The following is a 23,408-nucleotide window of genomic DNA, read 5'->3' as shown; positions in this document are numbered from 1 at the left end:
TGAGAATTCCTGTCATGGCTCAGCAGTTAACCAATCTGACTAGAATCCATGAGGACTCAGATTTGATCCCTGGTCTCGCTCTGTGAGTTAAGGATCCGGTGTTGCTGTGAGCTGTGGTATAGGTTGCAGACGTGGCTTGGATCCTACGTTGCTGTGGCTGTGGTATAGGCCGGCAGCTGTAGCTCCAATTTGACCCCTAGCCTGGAAACCTCCATATGCCATGGGTGTGGCCCTAAAAAACAAAAAACAAAAAACAAAAAAAAGAGAGAAAGAATGAATTATGACCCAGTAGAATTATCCAAATATGCAAGAATATTAGTAATTACATTACTATAATTATCCAAATTAATAGAAGAAGAAAAGTCATAATTATCACCATATATGCTAAAAGGTTTGTCAATAATACTTAACACACATTCCAGATTTTTTAAATAATCAAGATGGAAACTGATGGCAATATCACTATCCTGACTATATGTCCATATATTACATTATACTTATATTTTATAAAATATAAACATATTTTATATATCTACATATGTAATTACGTTAAAGATGCATCTTTCCTAAAAGGGAAACACTGGAGGAATTCCAATAAAAGTCAGGAAAAAGACAGGGATATTTTATACTTCTATTACTATTTAATGTTGCATTGGAATAATTATCCAAAGCAATCAGAAAATGGAAAACAAATAGAGGTGTATAAATTGGAAAAGAAGTATAAAACAATTTGGTGAGGTGTCAGGACATAAAATTTACACACAAAAATCAATAACCTTCATATATATAAATAACAAGTTAGAAAGTATTACAGAATATAAGATCTTATTCTTAAAAGAAAACTTATCAAGAAATGTGCAAAATTTCATGTGTAGAAAAATTTAATGCCCTTTTAAAAAACACAAAAGTAAATTTGAACTGGTAGAAAATATTCCTCGTTCTTAGAGTAAATTCCTCTGACTTAATATCATAAAGATCTCAAATGCATCCAAAGCAATAGTTAATATAAGCCAAATAAAAAAAATACCAACATCTTATAGTTATAGACACACTAGAAAAAGAAACATGCAAGAAGAGAGAGGAATTCCCTCATAACCATTAAGATGACTGATAACAAAAAAGTGAAAACAAAATAACAAATATTATCAAGGATGCAGAAAGACTGGAATCCTTACCCACTGTTGATGGGAATGTATAATGGTGCAGCTGCTATAGAAAGCAGTATGGGATTTCCCACTGTGGTTCAGTGGGAACAATCTGACTAGTATCCATGAGGACGCAAGTTTGATCCCTGGCCTCACTCAGTAGGTTCAGAATCCAGTATTGCCGTGAGCTATAGGTCGCAGATGCAGCTCAGATCTGGCAGTGCCAGCGGCTACAGCTTCGATTCGACCTCTAGCCTGGGAACCCCCATATGCCACGGGTACAGCCCTAAAAAGACAAAAAAGAAAACAGTATGAAGATTCCTCCAAACCTAAAGACAGAATCAGCAATTCCACTTCTGGGTATACATCGGGGAAATCCTGCCCCATGCTACAACATATTATACTAAGTGAAATAACCACTCACAAAAAGACAAATAGTGTGTGATTCCACTTAAACAAGGTCCCTAAAGTAGTCAAATTCATACAGATAGGAAGTAGGGGGTGGGGCAGGGTAGAGGTGGGTGTTGACTGTTTAATAGACTTTCAGTTTTGCAAGATGAACAAAGTTCTGGAGATGGTAATGGTGATGGCTGCATAAGAATATGACCATGGTTAACAGCACTGACTGTACACTTAAAAATTGTTAAGATGGTGATAAACTATGTTCTGTGTATTTTATCACAATTTTTAAATTTTTAAAGAAAAAAATGAACTGGCTTTCCAGTTCCCATAGAATAATGCTCAACATCACTAATCATGAAGAAAATATAAAATAAAATCACAATGAGATACCTACAACATCTAGCAGAATGGCTATCATCAAAAAGACAATAAACAACTGGTATTGGCAAGTATGTGGACAGAGGGAACCCTCATGCACTGCTGATGGGAATGTAAATTGTACGCCACTATGGAAAACAGTATGGAGGGTCCTCAGAAAATTGAAAATAGGAAGTTCCTGCTGTGGCGCAACAGGATCGGTGGCATTTCTGGAGTGCTGGCATGCAGATTTGATCCCCATCCCGCCCAGTGGGCTAAGGATTGGGCATTGCCGTGGCTGCAGCAAAGGTTACAACTGCGGCTCAGATCTGATCCCTGGCCCAGACACTCCATATGCTGTAGGGCGGACAAAAAAGAAATGAAAATTTAATTTCACTTAAGAATGTCCTTGATAGGTGGCCTGGTGGCCTACTGGTTAAGGACTGGCATTATCACTGCTGTGGAGATCAGTTTTTTGGTTACCAGAGGCGCGCGGGGGGAGGGGGGAGGGAGAACTGGCTGAAGGTAGTCAAAGGGTATAAACTTCCAGTTATAAGATAAATGCTAAAGATATAATATACAACTTGTTAAATATAATTAACACTGTTTTGTGTTATATATAAAAGTTATAAATATTATAAATTCTTATCACAAGGATGATTTTTTATCTTTTACTTTTCTATCTGTATGAGATGATGGATGTTCACTCTACTTACTGTGGTAATCATTTCACAAGGTACATAAATCAAATCTTTATGCCACACACCTTAACCCTATACAGTCAGTGCTCTATATCCATTCTATCTCAAAATGGGGGGGGGGGAGATTTTAAGAAAAAAATGAGCCAGCTTCCAGGTCCCCACAGAATAATGCCAGCCACCTAAATTTGAATCTCTTCATCCATCCTAAAAACAAATGAACAAAAAGGAAAGCTAATAAAACCACCTATGACTACAGCATAATTTGAAGACAGAGACTATTGTAAACTTCATTTTACATATACACTGGTAACTATACATCTCAAATCAGCAGACCCAGCTACAAAGCCATGCTCCTGAAGAGAGGCCAAGATGGCACGGAATATTAGAGAGGAGCAGAGGCCCTGCAATGGTGGAAGATAGATAAAGTCACCACCAGAAAGAGTGCCAGCTTGAGTGGAGAAATGCTGACAACAGCTCTGAGATCTGGTGGGTGAGAGGAAATGAGACTCTAAAAGGAGGTCTGGCAAGTGATTGAGACCAGAAATGACAAAATTGGGAAGGCATCTCATCTGGAAGAAAGTAGTGACCTAAAGGGGACGTATCCCTTGAGGGCTTGAAGGAAGCAAGGAATGAAAATGAAGACCACCAGAGAAATGAAAGAGAATCACAAAATCAGAAGTCAGATCAACCTGGGCTCCACTCTTCAAAAAGTGCCTTCTATTTGGAAAAAATGCACTCCTTTCTACCAACAGAAGAGGGCACTCTCAATCTAAGAAACCTGATAAGCCCCTGACTGCCCGAATTATTTGCAAGTGCTGAAACTAGAAAGTAGACATTCGAAGTGAACAGAAAATGGTAGGCATGATATTATATAAAGAAACAAAAAAATGAGAATTTTTTTCAAAAACTATGAAACAGGAAAACTGAAACACAGTACTCCAACCTGAATTAACCTTAAACAGTCATTTAGTGATATTAAAAAACACTGTGAATCCGAAAAACAAAATATATCAAAAATAAAACATAACGAAAACGGACACACACACACAAAAAAATAAGACAAGCGTTCATCAAAGTTGAGAGCAACTGAAGAAAGAGCAAAATCTCGGGGGGAAAAACAGACTAAATTATAAGAAGTCTAAGAGGAAAAGATTTAAGATAAAATACAATGACTAGATGTGATGAAAGGGATTAAAATAGGGAGTTCCCACTGTGTTACAGTGGTTTAAGGATCCTGTTTTGCCACAGCTCTGGCGCAGGCTGCAACTGCAGTTTGGATGTGATCCCTGGCCCAGGAACATCCATATGCCATTGGAGCAGCCATAATTTTTTGTAATTAAAAAAAAAAGAAAAAAAAACAAAACACAAAACCATGACAAAATGGAAGGGAAGAAAGGAAGGAAAAATGGAATAAAATAATTGTTATATAAGTAAAAAGAGGGAGTCAAGATATAGCAAACAAACAAACAAACAAAAGCAATGCAGCCCAGGTAAGAAAGTTTTTTTGAGGACCTAGAAAACATACAGGTATAACGCTTAACTATTGGAATAAAAAACAAACAATAATCAACATCAAAAGTAATTTTTAAAGTAAGGTTTTCTTGTTCGAGGGGTTGTGGTTTTTGATTTTCACTTCCTTACTTTCCTGAACTAGGTGAATCCAAGCTGCTCTGGATTCATCTCCATATTTCTTGCCAGAGTCCTAGCACAACAATTTTTTCTAGGAACCCTAGTTCCTGGTTGAAAGGGACATAAAAACCTGGTCGTTTTGGTGCAGGGAGGAATTTCAAAAAGCTCTCTCCAAGTAGAAACCCTAGGAAAAAGGAAGAAGCAAAAGGGCTGGAGAGCGCCCGCGGGTCTCGAACCATTCTCGAAAGAGTGGCTTAGGCAATGCACGTCGAAGGAACCGCTGAGCTAAAGCCGGCCCAGCTGTACTGCCTGGATTATTTTATCTTCACTACCGAGAAAGTCTTGCGTCACAATAAGCCAACCGGAACAAATATTATCTGGGATGATTTAGCTTCCGGGAAAAACCACTGTCCTATCAGCTTCCCCACAAAAATCAACACTCAGTGAGTGCCCTTCCCAGGACAGATACAGAGCGGTGAGAAGGACCCGTACCTCCCTTTCCCCTCGCGAGTTCTGCCACGGTGGCTTCTGGCTGATTTCTCTGCTACCAGGCAGCAGCCGCTGCCGGACGCCCCGCCCCCTGCCCACGCCCCCACACCAGGGCTGGTCACTGTGACATAATCAACATTTGCTGTGCCTTGAGTCCCCAGAGTAGAATAAAGGCTACAAATGGATATTTCAGGTCTTATCTTAGAACTTCGAGCTAAACCAGACAAGCCCACAGCTCCTCTCTCAGGTGTTACATAGTATTACTATTTTAAAAAATTATTCAAATAGCGAAGGAACAACTATATACCTTTTATGTATTCCGTAAAATAGCTAACCTTTCTCATCCCACAATTCCTACTTTTCTCCAGTTAACCACAATTATAATTCTGGTGTGTACCCCTCCAGTTCTTCCCCTCAATCTGTATATTAAAATTTAACTGTACACACAAATAGTTTTACCCCCATACATGGGGGGGAGGGTGGCACTTACTGGAGAATGGTTTGTGAGGTATTGTTTTTGGTTACTTTTTTTTTTTTTTTTTTGATGCACCCAAGGCAAATGGAAGTTCTTGGGCCACGGATGGAACCCACACCAGTGGGATCCACAGCAGTGCCAGGTGGATCCTTAACCCACTGAGCCACCAAGTTTCTCCTTGGAGATCTTTCTTGTCAATACATAGAGTAGATCTAATTCATATGTATTGAGAGTTGCCACCATAGTGCAGTGGCTTAAAATCCGACTGCACTGACTTGGGTCACTGGAGGTGTGGGTTCCATCCCCAGCCAGGGCACAGTGGGTTAAAGGGTCTGGCATTGCCACAGCTGCACCTCAGATTCAATCTCTGGCCCAGGAACTTCCACAAGCTGCTAGTGTGGCCGTAAGAAAACACTAATTCATATATATTGTACTGGCTACAATTTATACTCAAGTATAAAGGTACCAGTTTAATTTTAAATGTTTCACTACTATAAACAAATCTGCAGTAAACATCTTTGTAAGTATATTGTACACATACACAAGTCTGTTTTTAGGACAGATATTTATGAACAGAATTGCTGGATTAAAGAATCGTCACATTTAGGAGTTCCCGTTGTGGTGCAGTGGAAATGAATCCAATTAGGAACCATGAGGTTGTGGGTTCAGTTCCTGGCCTCACTCAGTGGGTTAGGGATCTGACATCGCCATGAGCTGTGGTGTAGGTGGCAGACTTGGCTGGGATCCTGTGTTGCTATGGCTATGGTGTAGGCCACCAGCTGTAGCTTTGATTCAACCCCTAGCCTGGGAATCTCCATATGCTGCGGATGTGGCCCTAAAAAACAAACAAAAAATTTCACATTTAAATTTTTGGAAGTCATAGGAAAGATGCAAGAAGCCCTGGGAGGTGCCTGGAGCTACAGAATCATCTGAAGCCATACAGATCTTTTGTCCCCTAAACACTTTTAATCAACAATTCCACTAGAACATAAATTCCACAAAAGCTGGGGCCTTGATGCCCTGTCCCAGAAGATACCAGGGCCTAGAACATGCTCAGCATCTCATTCACTGAGTGTACAAACTCATGAAAGCCAGTCAAATGCATCTTCCTCAACCAGAATGCCAAACTTCCTTGGATTTTCAGAAAGACCATGAGCATCAAAGTTTCTCTTGGAGTTCCCATCGTAGCGAAGTAGAAGTAAATCCAACTAGGAACCATGAGGTTGCGGGTTCAATCCCTGGCCTCGACCAGTGTGTTAAGGATCTGCCGTTGCTGTGATCTGTGGTGCAGGTCGCAGACGTGGCTCGGATCTGGCGTTGCTCTGGCCGTAGCGTAGGCTGGCAGCTGTAGCTCCAATTAGACCCCTAGCCTGGGAACCTCCATATGCCACGAGTGTGGCCCTAAAAAGCAAAAAAAAAAAAAAAAAAATTTCTTATAGAGATCTGAGTTCTCCAGGATTTCTCTGGGCTCCAAAATTTCCACTCCATCTCCTTTCTTTCCTTCAACTCAGCAGCTTGAACCCCTCCAAACCAGAAATAAATTAGGCAACACTTGCCTGACAGCAAGAGAATTTTGGACAAAAGTCCAAAGGAAAGAGTATGGTATTCTGGGGGGATCCACAAGTGCTTCAGATGCTACATAAAAGGGGCTTTAAGAGGTAAAGAATATCAACAAGCCACATGGTGGCAGCCTTGTTAACCCAAATGGAGCCCATTTTTCAGGGTATAGAACCTGTTGTTACAGAATTCACCTGTTTGAAGTTTGTGTCATTACTATTTGTCTTTTCAACTTAAGGGACTGACACCCCCACCTCCCTACATACCCCTGGGACCTGGCATTACTATTATCTGATCCAAGGAATATAAAATTTGTTTTTGCTCTAATTAACCAGCCTGTGCTATCTAATTCTCAAGTAAGAGCAAACCAGGCAAGGCGGCTTCTCAATGTTTCTCAGAGGGTCTGGGGGGAGGAATTCTGTCCCAGCTCACTCCTGGGAACACAGGAATCTCTGTCACAATTTGAGGAGGAAGTGCTAGTGGCATCTAGTGAGTAGAGGCTAGAGATACTCTAAATATCCTACAATGCACAAGGGAGCCCCCACAACAAAGAATTATCCTGCTCAAAATGTCAACAATGTGAAAACTAATTCTGTGCCTAGCCTAACTGCAGATAGTAAGGAAAACACTAATTTTTCAACCCTGAGCCCTGCTGTTCCAAAAGCAAAAGATCAAAGGAAACTAAAACCATAGAAAAGTTCTGATCAGACTCCTCCAGAGAACCCATCAGAGGAAAATATGACTCATGTTGAAGGAACCTAGGGGAAAAAAAGTGACAGGGCTCAAATGAAAGGAGAAAGAGTAAGTGTGGGGAAGGGGGAAAAAAATACACAGGGAAGAATATGCAGTGTTCCCACTAAATGTGAAATAGGCCCAGTCAATGCCATTTATTATCATGTCGAACAGCCTCTGAGACCCAAGGGCTCCCATATGAATATGAGGTTTTCTCCTTTTTCTTTTTTGCATCAAACAGGTTCTTCCAAGAGCCTGCTTATAAGGAAGAAAAAAAACAGAGTAATCCTCAATAAAATGAAACAATCAGGAAAAGCTGAACAATCTACATACGAAGAACAAAGGTTAAAAAACTCACCAGACAAAAAAACCACACCAAACACTCATCCCATTTAATGTTCTGTTACATGCTCTGAGGAACCTGTGCACATCAGGCCCCAAGGCAGCAATGCTCTGAGGCGCTAGCTCAGGCTCCCTCTGTGACAGATTCATGCACACATACCCGCTCACACCACGGACCCATGCATGCACAGGTGGCCAGAGAACCACAGGGGGCTGGGAGAGATGGAGAGAATGGGGAAGGGGGGTTGATCAAAGGTATGCTATCAGCTGGAAATGGGGGACCCAGAGAACCCTTCTGCTGTAGGCTAAGCAAGAGTCAAAATAAAAACAAAGGCAGAACACAGGATAAATGTAGGATGTTCAGATAGGAGACCGGACAGATGAAGAGAGAAAGATGCAGGGGGAGTTTCGGGAAAGCAGCCTCTGAAGAGGAGGTTTTTCTTTATTGGGAACTCAGATGGTCAGAGGTCCTGGGACTCCAGGGATACACTGAGGCTGGAGGCATATGCCACAGCATTACCTCTGCATCCCGGGCTCTCTCCCAAGGCAGAGGGAAACCACAATCCCCTCTAGCCCTCCCCATTGCTACACTTTCCCGAGTACCTCCCGAAAACTGATGCCCACACACACAAAATTAGGCCCAGCAAAGAGCCAAGCACAGCAAGCCTCAGTAACTCTTCTTTGTGGAACCAAAGCCAGAGAAGCCCATCACAGCTGCCATCTCATCATCCTCCTCAAACGTCAAGTCCTCCTCGGCCCTCCTTTTCTTCTCCTTCTGTTTCTCTTTCTTGTAGGCTTTGGCCTTTTCCTCCTAGAGGGAAAATCACTCAGTATCAGTTCGGACTCCTGAGCCAAACACTGATGAAAGAAACAGGTGAGTGTCCTTTCCATCTTTAGGAGAAAATAATTAAAGATAATAAAATTTTAGAGTTCCCATTGTGACTCAGTGGTTAACGAATCTGACCAGGAACCATGAGGATCAGGCGTTGCTGTGGCTCTGGCGTAGGCCGGTGGCTACAGCTCCAATTCAACCCCAGCCTGGGAACCTCCATACGCCGCGGGAGCAGTCCAAGAAATGGCAAAATAATAATAATAATAATAATAATAATAATAATAAAATTTCAAGACTAAGGAAAAGCCACGGTAAAGATCGTAAGGGACAACAAAGAGAGGTTGTCAATACGTCTCATGTCTGTATCTTAACACAGTAATGGGAGTAAAGCACATGATAGGAACTAACATTCTGGGGCACATAGTATAAGCCAGAAACTGATTTAAGTGCTTTACGTATATAAAATATTTTTTCTTTTTCCTTTTTTTTTTTAAGCTTATTACTATTTTTCTTTTTAAGGCCTCACCCAAGGCATATGGAAATTCCCAGGCTAGGGGTTGAATCAGAGCTGCATCTGCCAGCCTATGCCACAGGCAGAGCAGTGCAGGATCCGAACAATGTAGGAACTCCTCTTGTTTATTTGTGTGTGTGTATTTATTCTTTCTGTACATAATATATTAAGATCTCTAACATGGGAAAACAGATGCACAGAGAGGTTATATAACTGGCCAAAGAATCACAGACAGTAAGTGGAGGAAACAGAATTCCAACCCAGTCAGCCTGGTTTCACAGGCCTCTTGCAGACTAGGTACATTTAATTAATCACTCCTGAAAATTTAAAAAAAAGTATGGGAGTTCCTGTTGTGCCTCAGTAGGTTAAGAACCAACTAGTGTCTAGGAGGATACAGGTTTGATTCCTAGCCTCACTCACTGGGTTAAGGATCCAGCATTGCCATAAGCTGCAGTGTAGGCTGCAGATGTGGCTTAGATCCAGTGTTGCCATGGCTGTGGTGTAGGCCTAAGCTGCAGCTCCCATTCAACCCATGGCCCAGGAACTCCTATAGACCACAGATGCAGCCATTAAAAAAAAAAAAAAAAAAAAAAAAGCATGGCCAGAGAGTTCAGGGGAAAAAAGGATAGGTTTAGAGCTATTTCTTTCAGTCATGAGTCCCAAATAAAGGCAATAAAAGTTTCCCTTAATATACAGAAATTCAGGAAATACAACTCTCCCCTGGGGATGGGAGTGGACTGAGGAAGAGAGCCTCACTATGATTCATAACATAAAATTCAAAGCTGGGGGAGAGGGAAGGGAAGGATTGTAGAGCCCACCTCTTCTCTGAGTTCCTTCATTCTTTCCTCAAAATCATAATCCTTCTGCTTCTCTTCCATCTTCTTCTTGTTGACTTCAAAACGTTTCTTCACCTGATCCAAGGTAGAACGTTCCACACGCATAGACATGCCTAGGTTTCGTTGATCTGGGTGGGGTCAATAGTGAGGAAGGTCATTACAACAACATCCTAAGTCCCTGGAGTTCCCATCGTGGCTGAGTGGTTAACAAATCTGACTAGCATCCATGAGGACACAGGTTCGATCCCTGGCCTGGTTCAGTGGGTTAAGGATCTGGAGTTGCTGTGAGCTGTGGTGTGGGTTACAGAGACAGCTCAGATCTGGCATTGCCTGGCTGTGGTGCAGGCCAGCAGCTGCAGCTATGATTCGACCCCTAGCCTGGGAACTTGCATATGGCGTGGGTGTGGCCCTAAAAAGGAGAAAAAAAAAAAAAAATCCTAAGTCTCTCAAAAAGTCTTCCTAACATTCAAAAATCTCAGAAAGCATGCAAAAAAATAATATGGCTAAAAAAAAAAAAAATATATATCCTTTGGCAGCAGCTCCAGATAACAAGATATAAGCGGCTTTCAACTATCCTTACAGAGTACATGCATGTGAGTGTGGACAGCTGGGCCCAAGAAAAGACCATGGTTTGGGCTTGGGCTTGTTGAGAGTCTAGAACAGATTCGCACCTCTTGGACTCCAGAAACATTAAATAAATAGTAAAGGATCCTATGCTGAAGGAACTATAGAATTCCCTTGACATTAAAAAAGAGGCCCAAGAGAAATGACCCTTTCCCCCACCCTATCTCCAATTCCCATCCCAGCCCCAAACTACCTCTGAGCCTTACGTTTCTTTCCATTAATGTGATCCAGGAAGTTGATAGAGTCTTTCACTACACAGTCACAGACATTGCAGTAATACCTAGAAAACAGAAAGAAACAGCACTCGGGTTGGTGGATTGTTGTAAGGATTTTGTCGCTTTTGACCAAGAAACATGTATTTTGAAATCAAAGTTCTTTTTAGAACAAAGAGGCCTCCACACCACAGCATGACAGAGCTAGGAAGCAGACCCTCTAGACCCACTTATACCTCAGATGAATGCAGACCTTTGAGGGCAACTTTGTGAGAAAGCCTGAGCCAGAACCACCTAAGTAAGTCCCAGATTCCTTACCCCCAGATATTGTGAGCTACCTGCTGTTTTACGCTGCTAAGTCTTGGGTTAATGTATTCATTTCTATAGCAGCAGATAACTAACACAAAGAGGAATGACAACAGCGGGTCTACTAAGCAGCTCAGAGAAGTGTCACACATTGCTATCTGTGTGATCCTCCTGCTGGAAAACCTAACTGGACAGAGAAGTAGTGGTGGGCCAAAGGAAGGAGAGTTCCTGTGGGAGCCTTCTTTCTAAAGCTTATAGTCTTGGTCTAATAGCAAGGTGCACAACCAGGAAATCCGTAACAACTACAACCTTTGCAGCTAGTTAGTCCACAACCTTAACCCCCTTTATCCACCATCAACAGCTCCTGGGCTTCATTCTAGCTTCACCTAATTCCTCCCCTAGACATCTCCTCAGTAGACCTTTCCTTCATGTCTTCCTCTGGCAGGAGAACAAACAATTCCCTTTAAGATATTAAGAAGTAGTTATAGTACTAATATAACAAAGCCTACAGAGTGACACCTCGTAGAGACACTATTATGTTAACTTGAGGCCTTGGAGAACAAAGCATGGAATGACAGAAAACAAGGTTATTATTCTGGGGCCAAGTATCCTGCTCAACACTTCCTGAAACCAACCTAGTTTTATGTGACTTACTCCTGGATGCAGAGATAAATGAAAAGCCACTTACCCTCCCATCTCAGACTGTGGGGTAGTCTTGGTAATGACAATTGTCTTCCCGAGCTTGGATTCCAGGTCCACCTTGTAATCTCTATGCCGGAGAAGCTCTCGCTTGACTGGCTGCACGGGCTTTCCTGGAATATAATGGGGAAGGAAGTCGCTTCATTATCAGAGATCCTTAGCCAGAAAGGAAAAGAAATGCATAAAATGCAAAATCCAGAAGTCTACCTTCATTTCTTTTTTGAAACCTGAAGCAAGGGACAAAAGAGTCCCTTCTAGCAGTAGCTACAGAGAATTTCAACACAGCAAAAATGATAAGCAATCCTTAACTCCCTACATCTTTTCTCCACTTTAAAGCCAACAAGTCTATGGCGTTCCCATCCTGGCTCAGCGGAAATGAATCTGACTAGTATCCATGAGGACGTAGGTTTGATCCCTGGCCTCAGTGGGTTAAGAATCCGGTGTTGCTGTGAGCTGTGGTGTAGGCCAGCAGCTATGGCTCGGACTCGACCCCTAGACTGGGAACCTTCATATGCTGCGAATGCTGCTAAAAAGACAAAAAAGAAAAGAAAAGCAAGACCACTCATTTAGTGTTTTCAGACAGATACCCCATGTGTAACACGGCAATCTTCTGAGAGCTGGGGAAGTTTTTTAAAGAAGAACTATTATCTAGGAAATATCTGCTATATGCCAAGTACTATTGCATGAGTTACATAAAAACCAAAAGTGCTGGAGTATGCAAGTAAAGCAAAAGAAAGTACAAGTCTGAAAACAGAAAAGAAAATAAGACCAACTCCCCGACAAAATGTAAGGCACAGAGAACAGCCGTAAGCACTAGATGAAACAATCAATCCCACGTTCCCCAGGTTAAGAATCCGGTGTTAAGAATCCCACGTTCAATAGCAGCAATACACAGCAGCAAAAACACTCCACTTAACTTTTCTGAGGATCACTACTGAGGATTCCACTGTCTTCCCTGTACTTGAGGAAAGCACTAAATGAGCCAAGCAAAGGAAGGGCAAGGAAGCAGGGAACCGCAGAGCCGGAAAGCACCTCCAAACCATTTCAGTTCATCTCCTCACGCCTATCTTACTTTTCTACCTGAGGAGCCAGGGAGGCACTATTCTGCCGGAGGTTACACAGGAAAGGAGGGCAGCGCGTTTCAACCCCCCACCGACTCGCTAACCATTGCTTCGCATCTGCAGTACACTTAGCACTTGATGGAACAGGCACCCACCATCCTTCTTTTCTCTCTCTTCTGTGAGCCTCTTCTCCGCAAGCTTCTCATATTCATCTTTGTCCCACTTTCGGCGAAAGTCCAAGTTTTTTGCCTGTGGGGGAAAAGGGGCTGAAGATTCGTCGCTAATCGTGTCCGACCCCTGGACAAACAGAAGAAACCGCTCCCCAGCCGCTAAGGCGGCCCCGGGACCTGGGAAGAGCGAAGCCTCTCCGGACAGCACCGGGAGGCTGAGGTTGCCTCAGAACCCCAACCCGAGACCTTCCCGCTTCCGATGACCCTGCGCCAGGGCCTTACGGGGGAGCTCTCAAACCAAGGCGGTTAGATCGCCAGGAGGTGTCGGGAAGCCAGGCGGGTGCGGGGTATTCAGCGCCGAAAAGCCGCCCCGCACCCCCCATCCCAAGCCTCCTCACACACAACACCTACCCCGCTACCCGACGCCATCTTCACAGCGAAGTGAATGGAAAGCCGGAAAATGCCGTAAAAAGCGGCCTTGCGCCGTAAGGCAAGCCCGCCCTCCAATAAGCTTAGAGTCTCGTGTTCTAAACGAGCTAAGGACTGGAGGATTTCTAAAACAAGATCGTCGGCCCCGCCCCTGCTCCAAGGAAATGGCGCATGCGCAAGGGGAGTATGAAGCAACGCGGAAGTAAGGGCGCCTGCGAGGGTTTTTCACCCTGGCTTTAAAAACAAGCACAGATTCAACCCTTCCATTTTACGTAAGAGGAAAATGAAGTTCAGATCAGCGCCCTCCGGTCTAGTCTAACCAACCTGCGTGCACTGCCAAGAGTTTCCAAACCTTCTTAAGGCTGAAGTTCTGTTATCAGGGGCTCTAGATGCCTCTTTACCTGTGTGCACTGAAGATAGGGCCCCAGAGCTCCTAAGAGTTTGCACAGGCTGTAGTCTTCCTAATGCACAAACTGAAAGCGCTGTTTGCATTTTGTCTCTTTATCTTGAAGCAATGCTATCACCCCTTGGTTAACTCATTTTTCCTTCAACTGAGAAACATCACAATTATTCAATCTACAGGGCACAATTTAATCAACACGATCGGACCTGGGAAGGCCAGTCATCAGCAACACTCTAGGGTGAAGAACTCTAGCAAATGTCACACTACACACTGACTTAGTGAGGTGACTGTATCTCACAGCTGCGGGGAGGAGGAAGCATGGCTGTTCCCTTCACCAAAAATAAAACATCACCCCAGGGACGTTCCTCTTAGCTCACTGCATCCTCCAGTGTGCACTCAAGCGTTTTCTATGGCCTATGCAAACAAATCCCTCGATAACAAATTACCCAAGCTTCTAGATTTAATATTTTATTTAATATATTATACAACCACTTCTAGAACAGCCACCTCCACGGCAGGACATGGACTAGTTAGAGCAGGCATAGGTAATGGTCTCCAAAGTCTCAAAAGATCAGATCTCCATCTTGTCAGGTCGCCTATTAAATTCAACATTCAAGATTATTAAACAGACGGCCTCACCCTGATTAACACTGGGTAGGCTAGAGAGACGTCATATTAATATGGGCACTGCTGGGCCCTTGGGCTAGCATCTCTGTCCTCAAACAAAACAGAGAGCAGTCATTGCCCCTTCTTGCTGTTTACCAAAAACTCCCTGGACAGGCCAAGACCACACAGTGGTCAAACTGCCCAGAATTTGGTTCAGAAGCGAAGAGTGGAAGGCTAAGACATGACTTCTGATCTCAGTGGTTCAGAATCGTCTCAACCTGAGGTGACTTTCCCAGAGACTTGTTCACAGCAACCATCTTATTAGCACATGTTGGCAGCGTTCAACGGCACTGCAAGTCTGCCATCTGCCTCTGCAGTTAGAGCATGTCTCTGTCACATACCAGCCATCTGCGCCCATGCAGTATAGCTGCTCTCACTAGCCCCAGAGTCCTCAGGACCTCCTACAATTCTGTACCCAGAAAAGATGGAGGATGCGTAGGCACGAGTCAGCCATCCTGGCCAGCAGTTGTAAAGTTGTGGAACAGGAACTCAGTCCTAGATGAAACCTTTTCTACAAAGAGCAGCAGGTGGCATTCAGGCAAGGATCAAGACTCAGATAGTCGCTTCTGAATTTCAGCCACAAGATTTTCTCGCTTAATGGCCACCTGAAACATAAGAGAATCTTCATGTGACAAACTAGAGAGTGATACTAGCACCTCAGACACTGCTTTTCCAGATTCATTTAATTTGGCAACTATTCCCATGACCTATGCAACCGGTAGGGAGTCTGGGCTTCAAGCTGACCTGAAGAAGGTAGGAGCTCAAGACTAAAGGGATTCAAACACCGGATCTATGTTTATTTTATCTCCAGATACCCAAAGAGATTTCATTTGTCTTCTTGCCTGCCCAGCCATCATTGGCTACAATGGCTGCCTGGAGGGGGTACTCATTCATCTCTATCACTATAAACCCTGGAGATATTTCCTTAGCCAGAAGATACGTATTTCTTTTCTTTTCTTTTTTTTTTTTTTTTTTTTTTGTCTTTTTGCTATTTCTTTGGGCCGCTCCTGCGGCATATGGAGGTTCCCAGGCTAGGGGTCGAATAGGAGCTGTAGCCACCGGCCTACGCCAGAGCCACAGCAACGCGGGATCCGAGCCGCGTCTGCGACCTACACCACAGCTCACGGCAATGCCGGATCCCTAACCCACTGAGCAAGGGCAGGGATCCAACCCGCAACCTCATGGTTCCTAGTCGGATTCGTTAACCACTGCGCCATGACGGGAACTCCACATATTTCTTAAAGAATCTAAGAAAGGGAGAAACATTTGGTCCCTTCTATTTCTGACTGCCGCACTCACCTCCTCCCTGCTGGCCACTGAACGCAGCTTGATGAACCCTTCCTTCAGTTCTTGCTCACCAATAATGACCACCAGTGGAATACCCATGTCCTCAGAGTAGTGCAGTTGGGTTAGTAGTTTTGGGTTGTTCTTATACATCAGCTCTGCCTAAAAACAGTGAACAAAGAATAGGGACCATACAGAATTCCAGTGTGATTCAGAAGAAATGAATCCGACTAGTATCTACGAGGATGTGGGTTCAATCCCTGGCCCCGCTCAGTGGGTAAAGGATCCGGCATTGCCATAAGCTGTGGTGTAGGTGGCAGTGGAGGCTCTGATCTGGCATTGCTGTGGCTGTGGTGTAGACCTGAAACTGCAGCTCCAATTCGACCCCTAGCCTGGGAACTTCCATATGCCACAGGTGTGGCCCTTAAAAAAGCAAAAAGAATAGGGAGCTTAGAAGTGACCACCACTCAAACCCCAGGAGCAAGCATATCCAGAGAAGAAGGTAAGTAGCCTTGTACCCTTAGACACTCTAGTGAGGACGAAAAACGTCTTGCGTTCCACCCTAAGCAGAAGGTAGAAATGGGCCTGGTGCCTGAATTCCATATACCTAGAAGGTTTGGATATCAGCTCCACGATACCTTGATCCCAGCATCCCAAAGCTCTGCAATTAGCTTCAATCGTTCCCGGAGAAAGTTTTTCTGTGGTGTGGCCACAAATACTTGGGTCTCTGTGGTCCGTATCTTCTCACCAAAAGTCTAACAAAAGAGACAGAGAATGGAGTTACTGCTGTTTGAGCAGTAGATTAAGAATGTGACTGCAAACGGAAGTTCCCGTTGTGGCTCAGCAGGTCACAAACCCAACCTAGAATCCATGATGTTATGGGTTTGATCCCTGACTTTGCTCAGTGGGTGAAGGATCTGGCATTGCCGTGTGCTATGGCGTATGTTGCAGACGCAGCTCAGATCCCGCATTGCTGTAGCTGTTGCGTGGGCCAGCAGCAGCAGCTCCAAATCAACCCCTAGCCTGGGAACTTCCATATGCCGCAGGTGCAGCCCTAAAAAGCAAACAAACAAACAAAAAAAGAATCTGACTGCAGCAACTCAGGTCGCTGTGGAGGCACAGGTTTGATTCCCAGCCCAGCCCAGCCCAGTGGGTTAAAGGATCCAGCACTGCCATAGCTGCAACACAGGTTGTAGCTGTGGCTCAGATTCAATTCCTGGCTTGGGAACTTCCATATGGCACTTGCATAATTTAAGAAAAAAAGAGAGAGAGAGAGAAAATGAAACTAATAAAAACTTCCTTTGCACTAGTAATTCAAAACAAACAGAAACAACCATCAGAAAAAGAGTCCAACTACACCTCTAGAAACATGAGCAGTTTGAAGGCCTCCAGTCCGCCTCTATCCCTCCTAAGGACGTACCTTCATCCTCTGCTCCACGATGGAGAAGATCCGCTCTACCCCAATGCTGAGCCCCACACATGGCACCGTGTGGCCTTTGGGGTCAAACATGCCCACCAGCCCATCATAGCGCCCACCAGCAGCCACACTGCCCACATTCAGTGGCTCCTCTCCAGCCTGGGCCGGGGTCTGTAGCAGCACTGCTTCATAGATCACTCCTGTATAGTAGTCCAGGCCCCGAGCCAGGCTCAGGTCAAAGGAGATCTATGGGGACAAAGCCATAGTGAGTCTCAGACAAGACCCAGGACCCTGAGAGCCCTCGACACAGCAGGAGGTCCACCCCCAACTCAGCTCACTTTCTCAGCAATTCCAAATAAAGTCAGGTAATCAAATAGCAGCTTCAGGTCTCCCAAGCCCTCCAAGGCCTGCTTGTTCCGGGACAGTTCAGGATCCTGGAGCATATCTTCCACCAACGACACCCCACCTGGGGAGACATGTAGAGAGAAAAAAATGTCTGTGCCATTCACCCAGATGTGTTTCATCCAAATTGTCCCTAATGTGCTCCACCTAGTCGGCTTCATTCTCTTAAAAAAAAAAAAAAGATCCTGATCACTTAAGACCAGAGTCTCCTCCTCCACCTCCATCTTTGTCATCTGAAGACAAAACGTGGTTACAATAAACAAAAGGGGAATTAAATCCAAACCAAGGTCTGTTAATGGGAAGGAGCTATTTCAGAGGTAGAAGTTATACACCTAACACCCTCACTCTGGATCTACCATGTGCTTTGGAAAGCACTGATTCTTTTTTTTTTTTTTTTTCCAAAGCCACCCCAGTGGCATATGTTAGTTCCCTGTGCCAGGGATCAAACCTGAGCCAGAGCTGCAACCCACGCCACAGCTGCAGCCAATGCCAGTTCCTTAACCCACTGCACCGGGCCAGGGATCGAATCAGCGCCTCCAGAGACAAGCCAGATTATTAGCCCACTGCGCCACTGCAGGAACTCCAGAAAACACTGACTCTTACCATGACATTGAACATAATCCCCAATTCGATCTGCCACTTCAGGAGCCAGGCCTCTCTTTGCCACCATCTCATGTCTCACATCTTTCCAAGACATCTGCACAAAACCCAAACATTAGCCTAGCCCCCACATCCATCTTTCTCTACATGTAAAAAGGCACGTCATTTTCATTCACTATATGTATCCCAAGTAGCTAACGCTATCCTCAGCAAAGTCAGAGGCAGCTTTGGAAATACAGCCCATAATCTCCACTGCATAAAAACTCAGATCTTGCTTCAGAATGTCTCCTTACCTTCCTCCCACAAAGAGCTCACTTCCAGTCATCATCTCCTTATTTTCCTCTAAGGGTACAGACCGGAAAGCAGGAGAGAAACTCTGATAGGGTCGAGTGAAGTGAGTCTTCTTACCTTGTCTAGTTTGTCTACCGAGGAGCAGATGGCATGGAACTTGCTTTCAGGAACACCACAGACAGCAAATATCCCATCCAAAAGCCGCCGGTCATTGACCTGTGAACTCAATGGACAACCCAAGTGTCTTGTCAATGACGTCTCCCTCAAAACAATGGCAGTCCCCTAGTCTCCTGATCCATAAAAAGGATAGAAAAGAAATTTCATAGGATGACTACAGAAGCATAGATCTATATGAAATAAGAAAGTCCTAGCACTGCAGGCTTAATGGTGGGGGTCACCAATGTTTTGAGACACCATCAGGCAAAATCCAGACTTCTCTGCTCAGTCCTCAGCCCTGGCCTCACCTTAATGAGAAAATCCCCCAGCTGCAACCCACTGAGGATTTCACACATGATCTTCAAACATTCTGCATCAGGGATCATAGGGTCAAAATGACCAGCAATGTCAAAATCCTACAACAAAGAAAAAGACAGGGGGGAAAAAAAAAAATCACTGAGCTGCCAGGTCCCAGGCTGTGGCCCCCGGAACTACCGAACCATGCTGCCCTCTTCAGCTCACTTACACACTGGCAGAACTCCCTGTAGCGGCCTTGGACTATGGTTGGACTCTCCCGCCGCCACACCTTTCCAACATGGTAGCGTTTCATCTTCTTCACTTTATTCATGGCCAGATAACGAGCAAAAGGGACCTCACATCAAAAGGTTAAGGAAGAAGGATACTGCATCCGAAACTTCGGCCCAGTGTAAAGTCTGGGCCTCTATCAACTGGATCTCATGCACTAGGATGAGAACAAGGAATCTCTCTGACTCTCCACTAACTCCAAGCAGTGCTAAGCAACCAATAAATACGGAATGGCGGTGGAATTCCCCTGTGACGCAGCGGGTTAAGGGTGTGGCATTGTCACCGCTGTGACGCAGGTTCAATCCCTGGCCAGGGGAACTGCCATGGGTACAGCAAAAAAAAAAAAAAAAAAAAAAAAAAAAAAAGTGGCAAATGAAGGAATCTCACCTAGCAAAACCACAATTTTGGTAGAACGTAAGGGAAGCAGAGATAAAAATGACCCAAGACCTTCAAGTCTGTGCCATTTCCTCCCACTAAGATCAATTCTCAACTGTCTCAGAATTGTCAAGCTTTGGGACTTGGATTTGCCTACAACTTCTATGTTAAAGTTCCTTAACCTGCACCTTAATTACCCAGATACCTGTTTATACTGCAAATTGCTGAGCCCCACTCAGGCTACAGAATTAAGAATATGTGGGGCTAGAGGTCAAGGATCTGCCTTTTTGGAAGCTTCCCCATAGGATTCTGACACATTATAAATCTAAATGACAGTGCTCTAGGCCAGGCCCTGCTGGCAGGATTGCCTTCTGGAAAAAACTGGCAGTAAAGGCTACTGCTAACAAACCATAAGGATCCCAGAGTCATTCTTGCCCCTTTTGTCAGAGAAAGTCCTCTGGGTTTAGAAAGAGTTAAGTCAGGCCCCAGAACTCAGAAGGATACAGTAAGGTCATAGCGCAAAGACAGCAGCTCTCCACCCTGATCCTTCAGATCGTAGATGAGCCCAGAGTCCTCGCCATACCTCTCAGTAAGCATTTCCTGCAAGGGTCAAACAGAAAGAACCACCGTTAAAAAGAGGAGTCCAGGAGTTTCCATCATGCCTCAGTGGTCAACGAACGCAACTAGTATCCAAGAAGACGCAGATTCAATTCCTGGCTTTGCTCAGCAGGTTAAGGATCCGGCATTGCTGGGGGCTGTGGTGTAAGTCACAGACAAGGCCCAGAGCCTGAGCTGCTGTGGCTGTGGTGTAGGCTGGCAGCTGTAGCTCCGATTGGACCCCCAGCCTGAAAACCTCCATATGCCTCAGGTGTGGCCCTAAAAAGACAAAAGACCAAAACAAAAGAAAAAAACAAAACAAAAAAAAGGAGGAGTCCAAAGCATAGGCTAGAAGCCCTTTAGGAAACAAGTTAGGAAGTTCCCGTCATGGCTCAGCAGTTAGCGAATCTGACTAGTATCCATGAGGATGCAGGTTTGATCCTGGAATCACTCAGTGGGTTAAGGATCCAGTGTTGCTGTGGCTGTCGTGTAGGCCAGCGGCTACAGCTCTGATTCGACCCCTAGCCTGGGAACCTCTATATGCCCAAGTGCGGCCCTAAAAAGACCAAAAAAAAAAAAAAAAAAAAAGTAAACACGGCAGGTGAAGAAATGGGGTTCAGCATTCTTTTTTCCTCCTCTTACCTTTAGTTCAAATGCTGGGGTATCCAACCTCTTTGCTCCATGACGTTTAAAGCAGCTAACAACCATATCAAGAATTTTCTCCCTCACAACCATCTGCTGGGGACTAAAATCTCTAGTGCCCTAGAAACCAAAAGGAGTGAAACCAAAGATCAAAGAGGTCCACTGAAGATAAAGAGTTAAACTACATCTATAATCTAAGGTCTGGAGGTGAAACTTTGAATTCAGATGACTCTGAGCCCCACCCAGAAGCTCAAGAATAGTCAAGATTTTTTTAAAATGAGCTTTAAAAACCATTAAAAAGGGATCAGGAAGAGAAGCAGAGCAGAGAGCAGAACTCCAAGACACTCTAAGGAACAGGACATTACCTTTGGGGTCTTGAGAATAAAATTTGGTTTCTCTTTATGTGGTTTCAGTTGGGATGCTAATGTTGCCTCTGCAACCTGGCAGAAGAAATGTGAGATAAATGTGAGATATGGCTCCTCTCAGTACAGGGCAGATCTGTGATATCTCTGGCCCCACGTACCCCGACCTCAGGTCCCTAAGCAACAGGAAATCTGAACGTTATTCTATCTATCCCAGTCTCAGCCCACCTCCAAAAACGCAGCTGTATCTGCAATGTATATGTACTACATATGTACTACATATGTACATGTACTACATATAAGACCAGGTGTTGAAGTTCCCGTCGTGGCTCAGTGGTTAACGAATCCGACTAAAGACCAGGTGTTTACCAAACAAGTCTCCTCAATACATTTGGAGTTTTTTGGGGGTTTTTTTGTTTTTTGCTTTTTTTTTTTTTTTCCTTTTTGTCTTTTTGCCTTTTCTAGGGCCACACCTGTGGCATCTAGAGGTTCCGAGGCCAGGGGTCTAATCGGAGCTGTAGCTGCCAGCCTACACCACAGCCACAGCAATGTGGTATCTGGGCCACATCTGCGACCTACACCACAGCTCACCACAATGCTGTATCCTTGACCCACTGAGTAAAGCCAGGGATCAAACACACAACCTCATGGTTCTTAGTCGGATTCATTAACCAGTGAGCCATGACGGGAACTCCTGGAGTTTTTTTAATGTGTGAAAAAGTTTAACCCAGGAACAAGGAAGGCACAAAGCAACCCGGCATTATCATTACCAACCATCTAGAAGTAGGGATTAGCACAATCCCCAGTTCTCGGCTCCTACTCAAAGAGTGAAAGTAAGAATTTTTAAGGAGTTCCCCTCGTGGCTCAGTGGAAATGAATCCAACTAGCATCCATGTGGACACAGGCTCCATCCCTGGCCTTGCTCAGTGGGTTAAGGATCCAGTGTTGCCATGAACTGTGGAGTAGGTCAAAGTTTTGGCTTGGATCCTGCATTGCTATGGCTGTGGCGTAGGCCAGCAGCTACAGCTCCAATTTGTCCCCTAGCCTGGGAACCTCCATATGCCACAGGGGCATCCCTAAAAAAAAAACAAAATAAAAAATTCAAAAAAAAAAAGAATTTTTAATAAGGTAGTAATGGTCCTTAGGCTTGGACCAGTCTTCCTAGAAGACTTTTTCCCAAGGTACAACAAAATCACTGATTCTGTTTATTTCCAGATATAGACGGTGGAGTAGTTCTATACTTTGGCAGGTTCTGTCCTTCAAAGGATGGCAGTTGAAGTCCACATTCCCTCCTCTACAAGTCAAAATCTCTGAAAACTAAAAATCGGAGTGGGGGGGATATGAAGGAGTCTCATTTTGAGGTAAATTCTAATGTGAATTCAGTCTATTTAGGGTCATTAGTCACCTCAGTGGAACGTTCATATATTTTGCTTAAAGTTTGTTTATGTGCTAGACGCCAAAAGGTTCTGAAAGGGATTATGAATCTACATTAAAATGTTCCCTCACTATGCAGCCATAGGTAAGTCATTTAACCTGGCAGCCTTCATTTCCTCAACTATAAAGTAGAAATAATAACCCCAACCTCTCAAGATGGCTATGATTAATGACAGAGCATCCTAAAAGGCTCTGTGTCGGCACTTGGTGGGCACGCAATAAAAACCGACTGTGACAGTGCGGGAGTGCAGGCCGCGAGCCCATGCTTTCAGACCTGGAAATCCTGCCCCGACAGACCAGAGCTAGCTCAGTCTGGCTCACCTGGCTATGAGAACGGACCGCCCCAATGCATACGGCACCGGGCGGCCGCCGGAGCTGGCCAAGCAGCGCAGCCCAGGCCCTTCCATGCAGGAATCCGAGCTGGGGCATCGTGAGGCAGTGAGACGGCTTTCCGGGACAGGAGGCAAAGGACCTAGGAAGGAGGCAAAAAAGACCCCAGGAAGGGTACAGGGCGCGGTAGAGGTGAAGCCCAGACTCTACGGAAGAAATAAGCGCTTCTACACCATCTAAATCCCGCAGGGTGGCTTGGGTCCTTTCCGGCTCCCTCCCAGCATTTACACTTCCGGTAGGAGCCGGAAGTGATTGTTGTCCTGGGTGGTGGCTCTCTAGGCATGTGAGCCCGCGA

General features: G+C 44.6%; 2 protein-coding genes across 4 annotated transcripts; both read right to left on the bottom strand.

Annotated features, from left to right (window-relative positions):
• Positions 1 to 7,598: 7,598 nt before the first annotated feature.
• ZMAT2 (zinc finger matrin-type 2) lies at positions 7,599 to 13,523 on the bottom strand. The gene is made up of 6 exons (XM_003354316.5): positions 13,492 to 13,523; positions 13,066 to 13,159; positions 11,839 to 11,962; positions 10,839 to 10,912; positions 9,991 to 10,136; positions 7,599 to 8,640 (listed from the first exon to the last, which is right to left on the bottom strand). Exons 1-6 carry the CDS (start codon positions 13,507 to 13,509, stop codon positions 8,497 to 8,499), a joined length of 600 nt encoding a protein of 199 aa, XP_003354364.1. The 5' UTR covers positions 13,510 to 13,523; the 3' UTR covers positions 7,599 to 8,496.
• Positions 13,524 to 14,367: 844 nt separating this feature from the next.
• HARS2 (histidyl-tRNA synthetase 2, mitochondrial) lies at positions 14,368 to 23,346 on the bottom strand. 3 transcript variants are annotated; one of them, XM_003124048.7, is made up of 13 exons: positions 23,045 to 23,346; positions 21,293 to 21,367; positions 20,928 to 21,047; positions 20,193 to 20,288; positions 19,255 to 19,380; positions 19,037 to 19,144; positions 18,690 to 18,788; positions 18,285 to 18,378; positions 17,618 to 17,745; positions 17,283 to 17,525; positions 16,501 to 16,617; positions 15,878 to 16,024; positions 14,368 to 15,183 (listed from the first exon to the last, which is right to left on the bottom strand). In XM_003124048.7, the coding sequence occupies exons 1-13, from the start codon at positions 23,150 to 23,152 to the stop codon at positions 15,124 to 15,126; spliced, it is 1,521 nt and encodes a 506-aa protein (XP_003124096.2). In that variant the 5' UTR covers positions 23,153 to 23,346; the 3' UTR covers positions 14,368 to 15,123. The 3 variants fall into 3 exon arrangements, 2 of the variants coding, with proteins under 2 accessions (XP_003124096.2, XP_013850696.2); XM_013995242.3 differs by lacking the exon at positions 15,878 to 16,024; XR_014838900.1 differs by lacking the exons at positions 15,878 to 16,024; positions 18,285 to 18,378.
• Between the last annotated feature and the right edge of the window lie 62 nt (positions 23,347 to 23,408).

The sequence above is a fragment of the Sus scrofa genome, chromosome 2 (assembly GCF_054392235.1).
Source record: "Sus scrofa isolate SSC_HxYL_T2T_F1_AM1 chromosome 2, Sscrofa_HxYL_maternal_Yorkshire_Landrace_v2.0, whole genome shotgun sequence".
In the NCBI taxonomy this organism is placed as follows: Eukaryota; Metazoa; Chordata; class Mammalia; order Artiodactyla; family Suidae; genus Sus; species Sus scrofa.
Note: the sequence above shows the minus strand (reverse complement) of the source record. Positions and strands in the feature narration are given on the sequence as shown.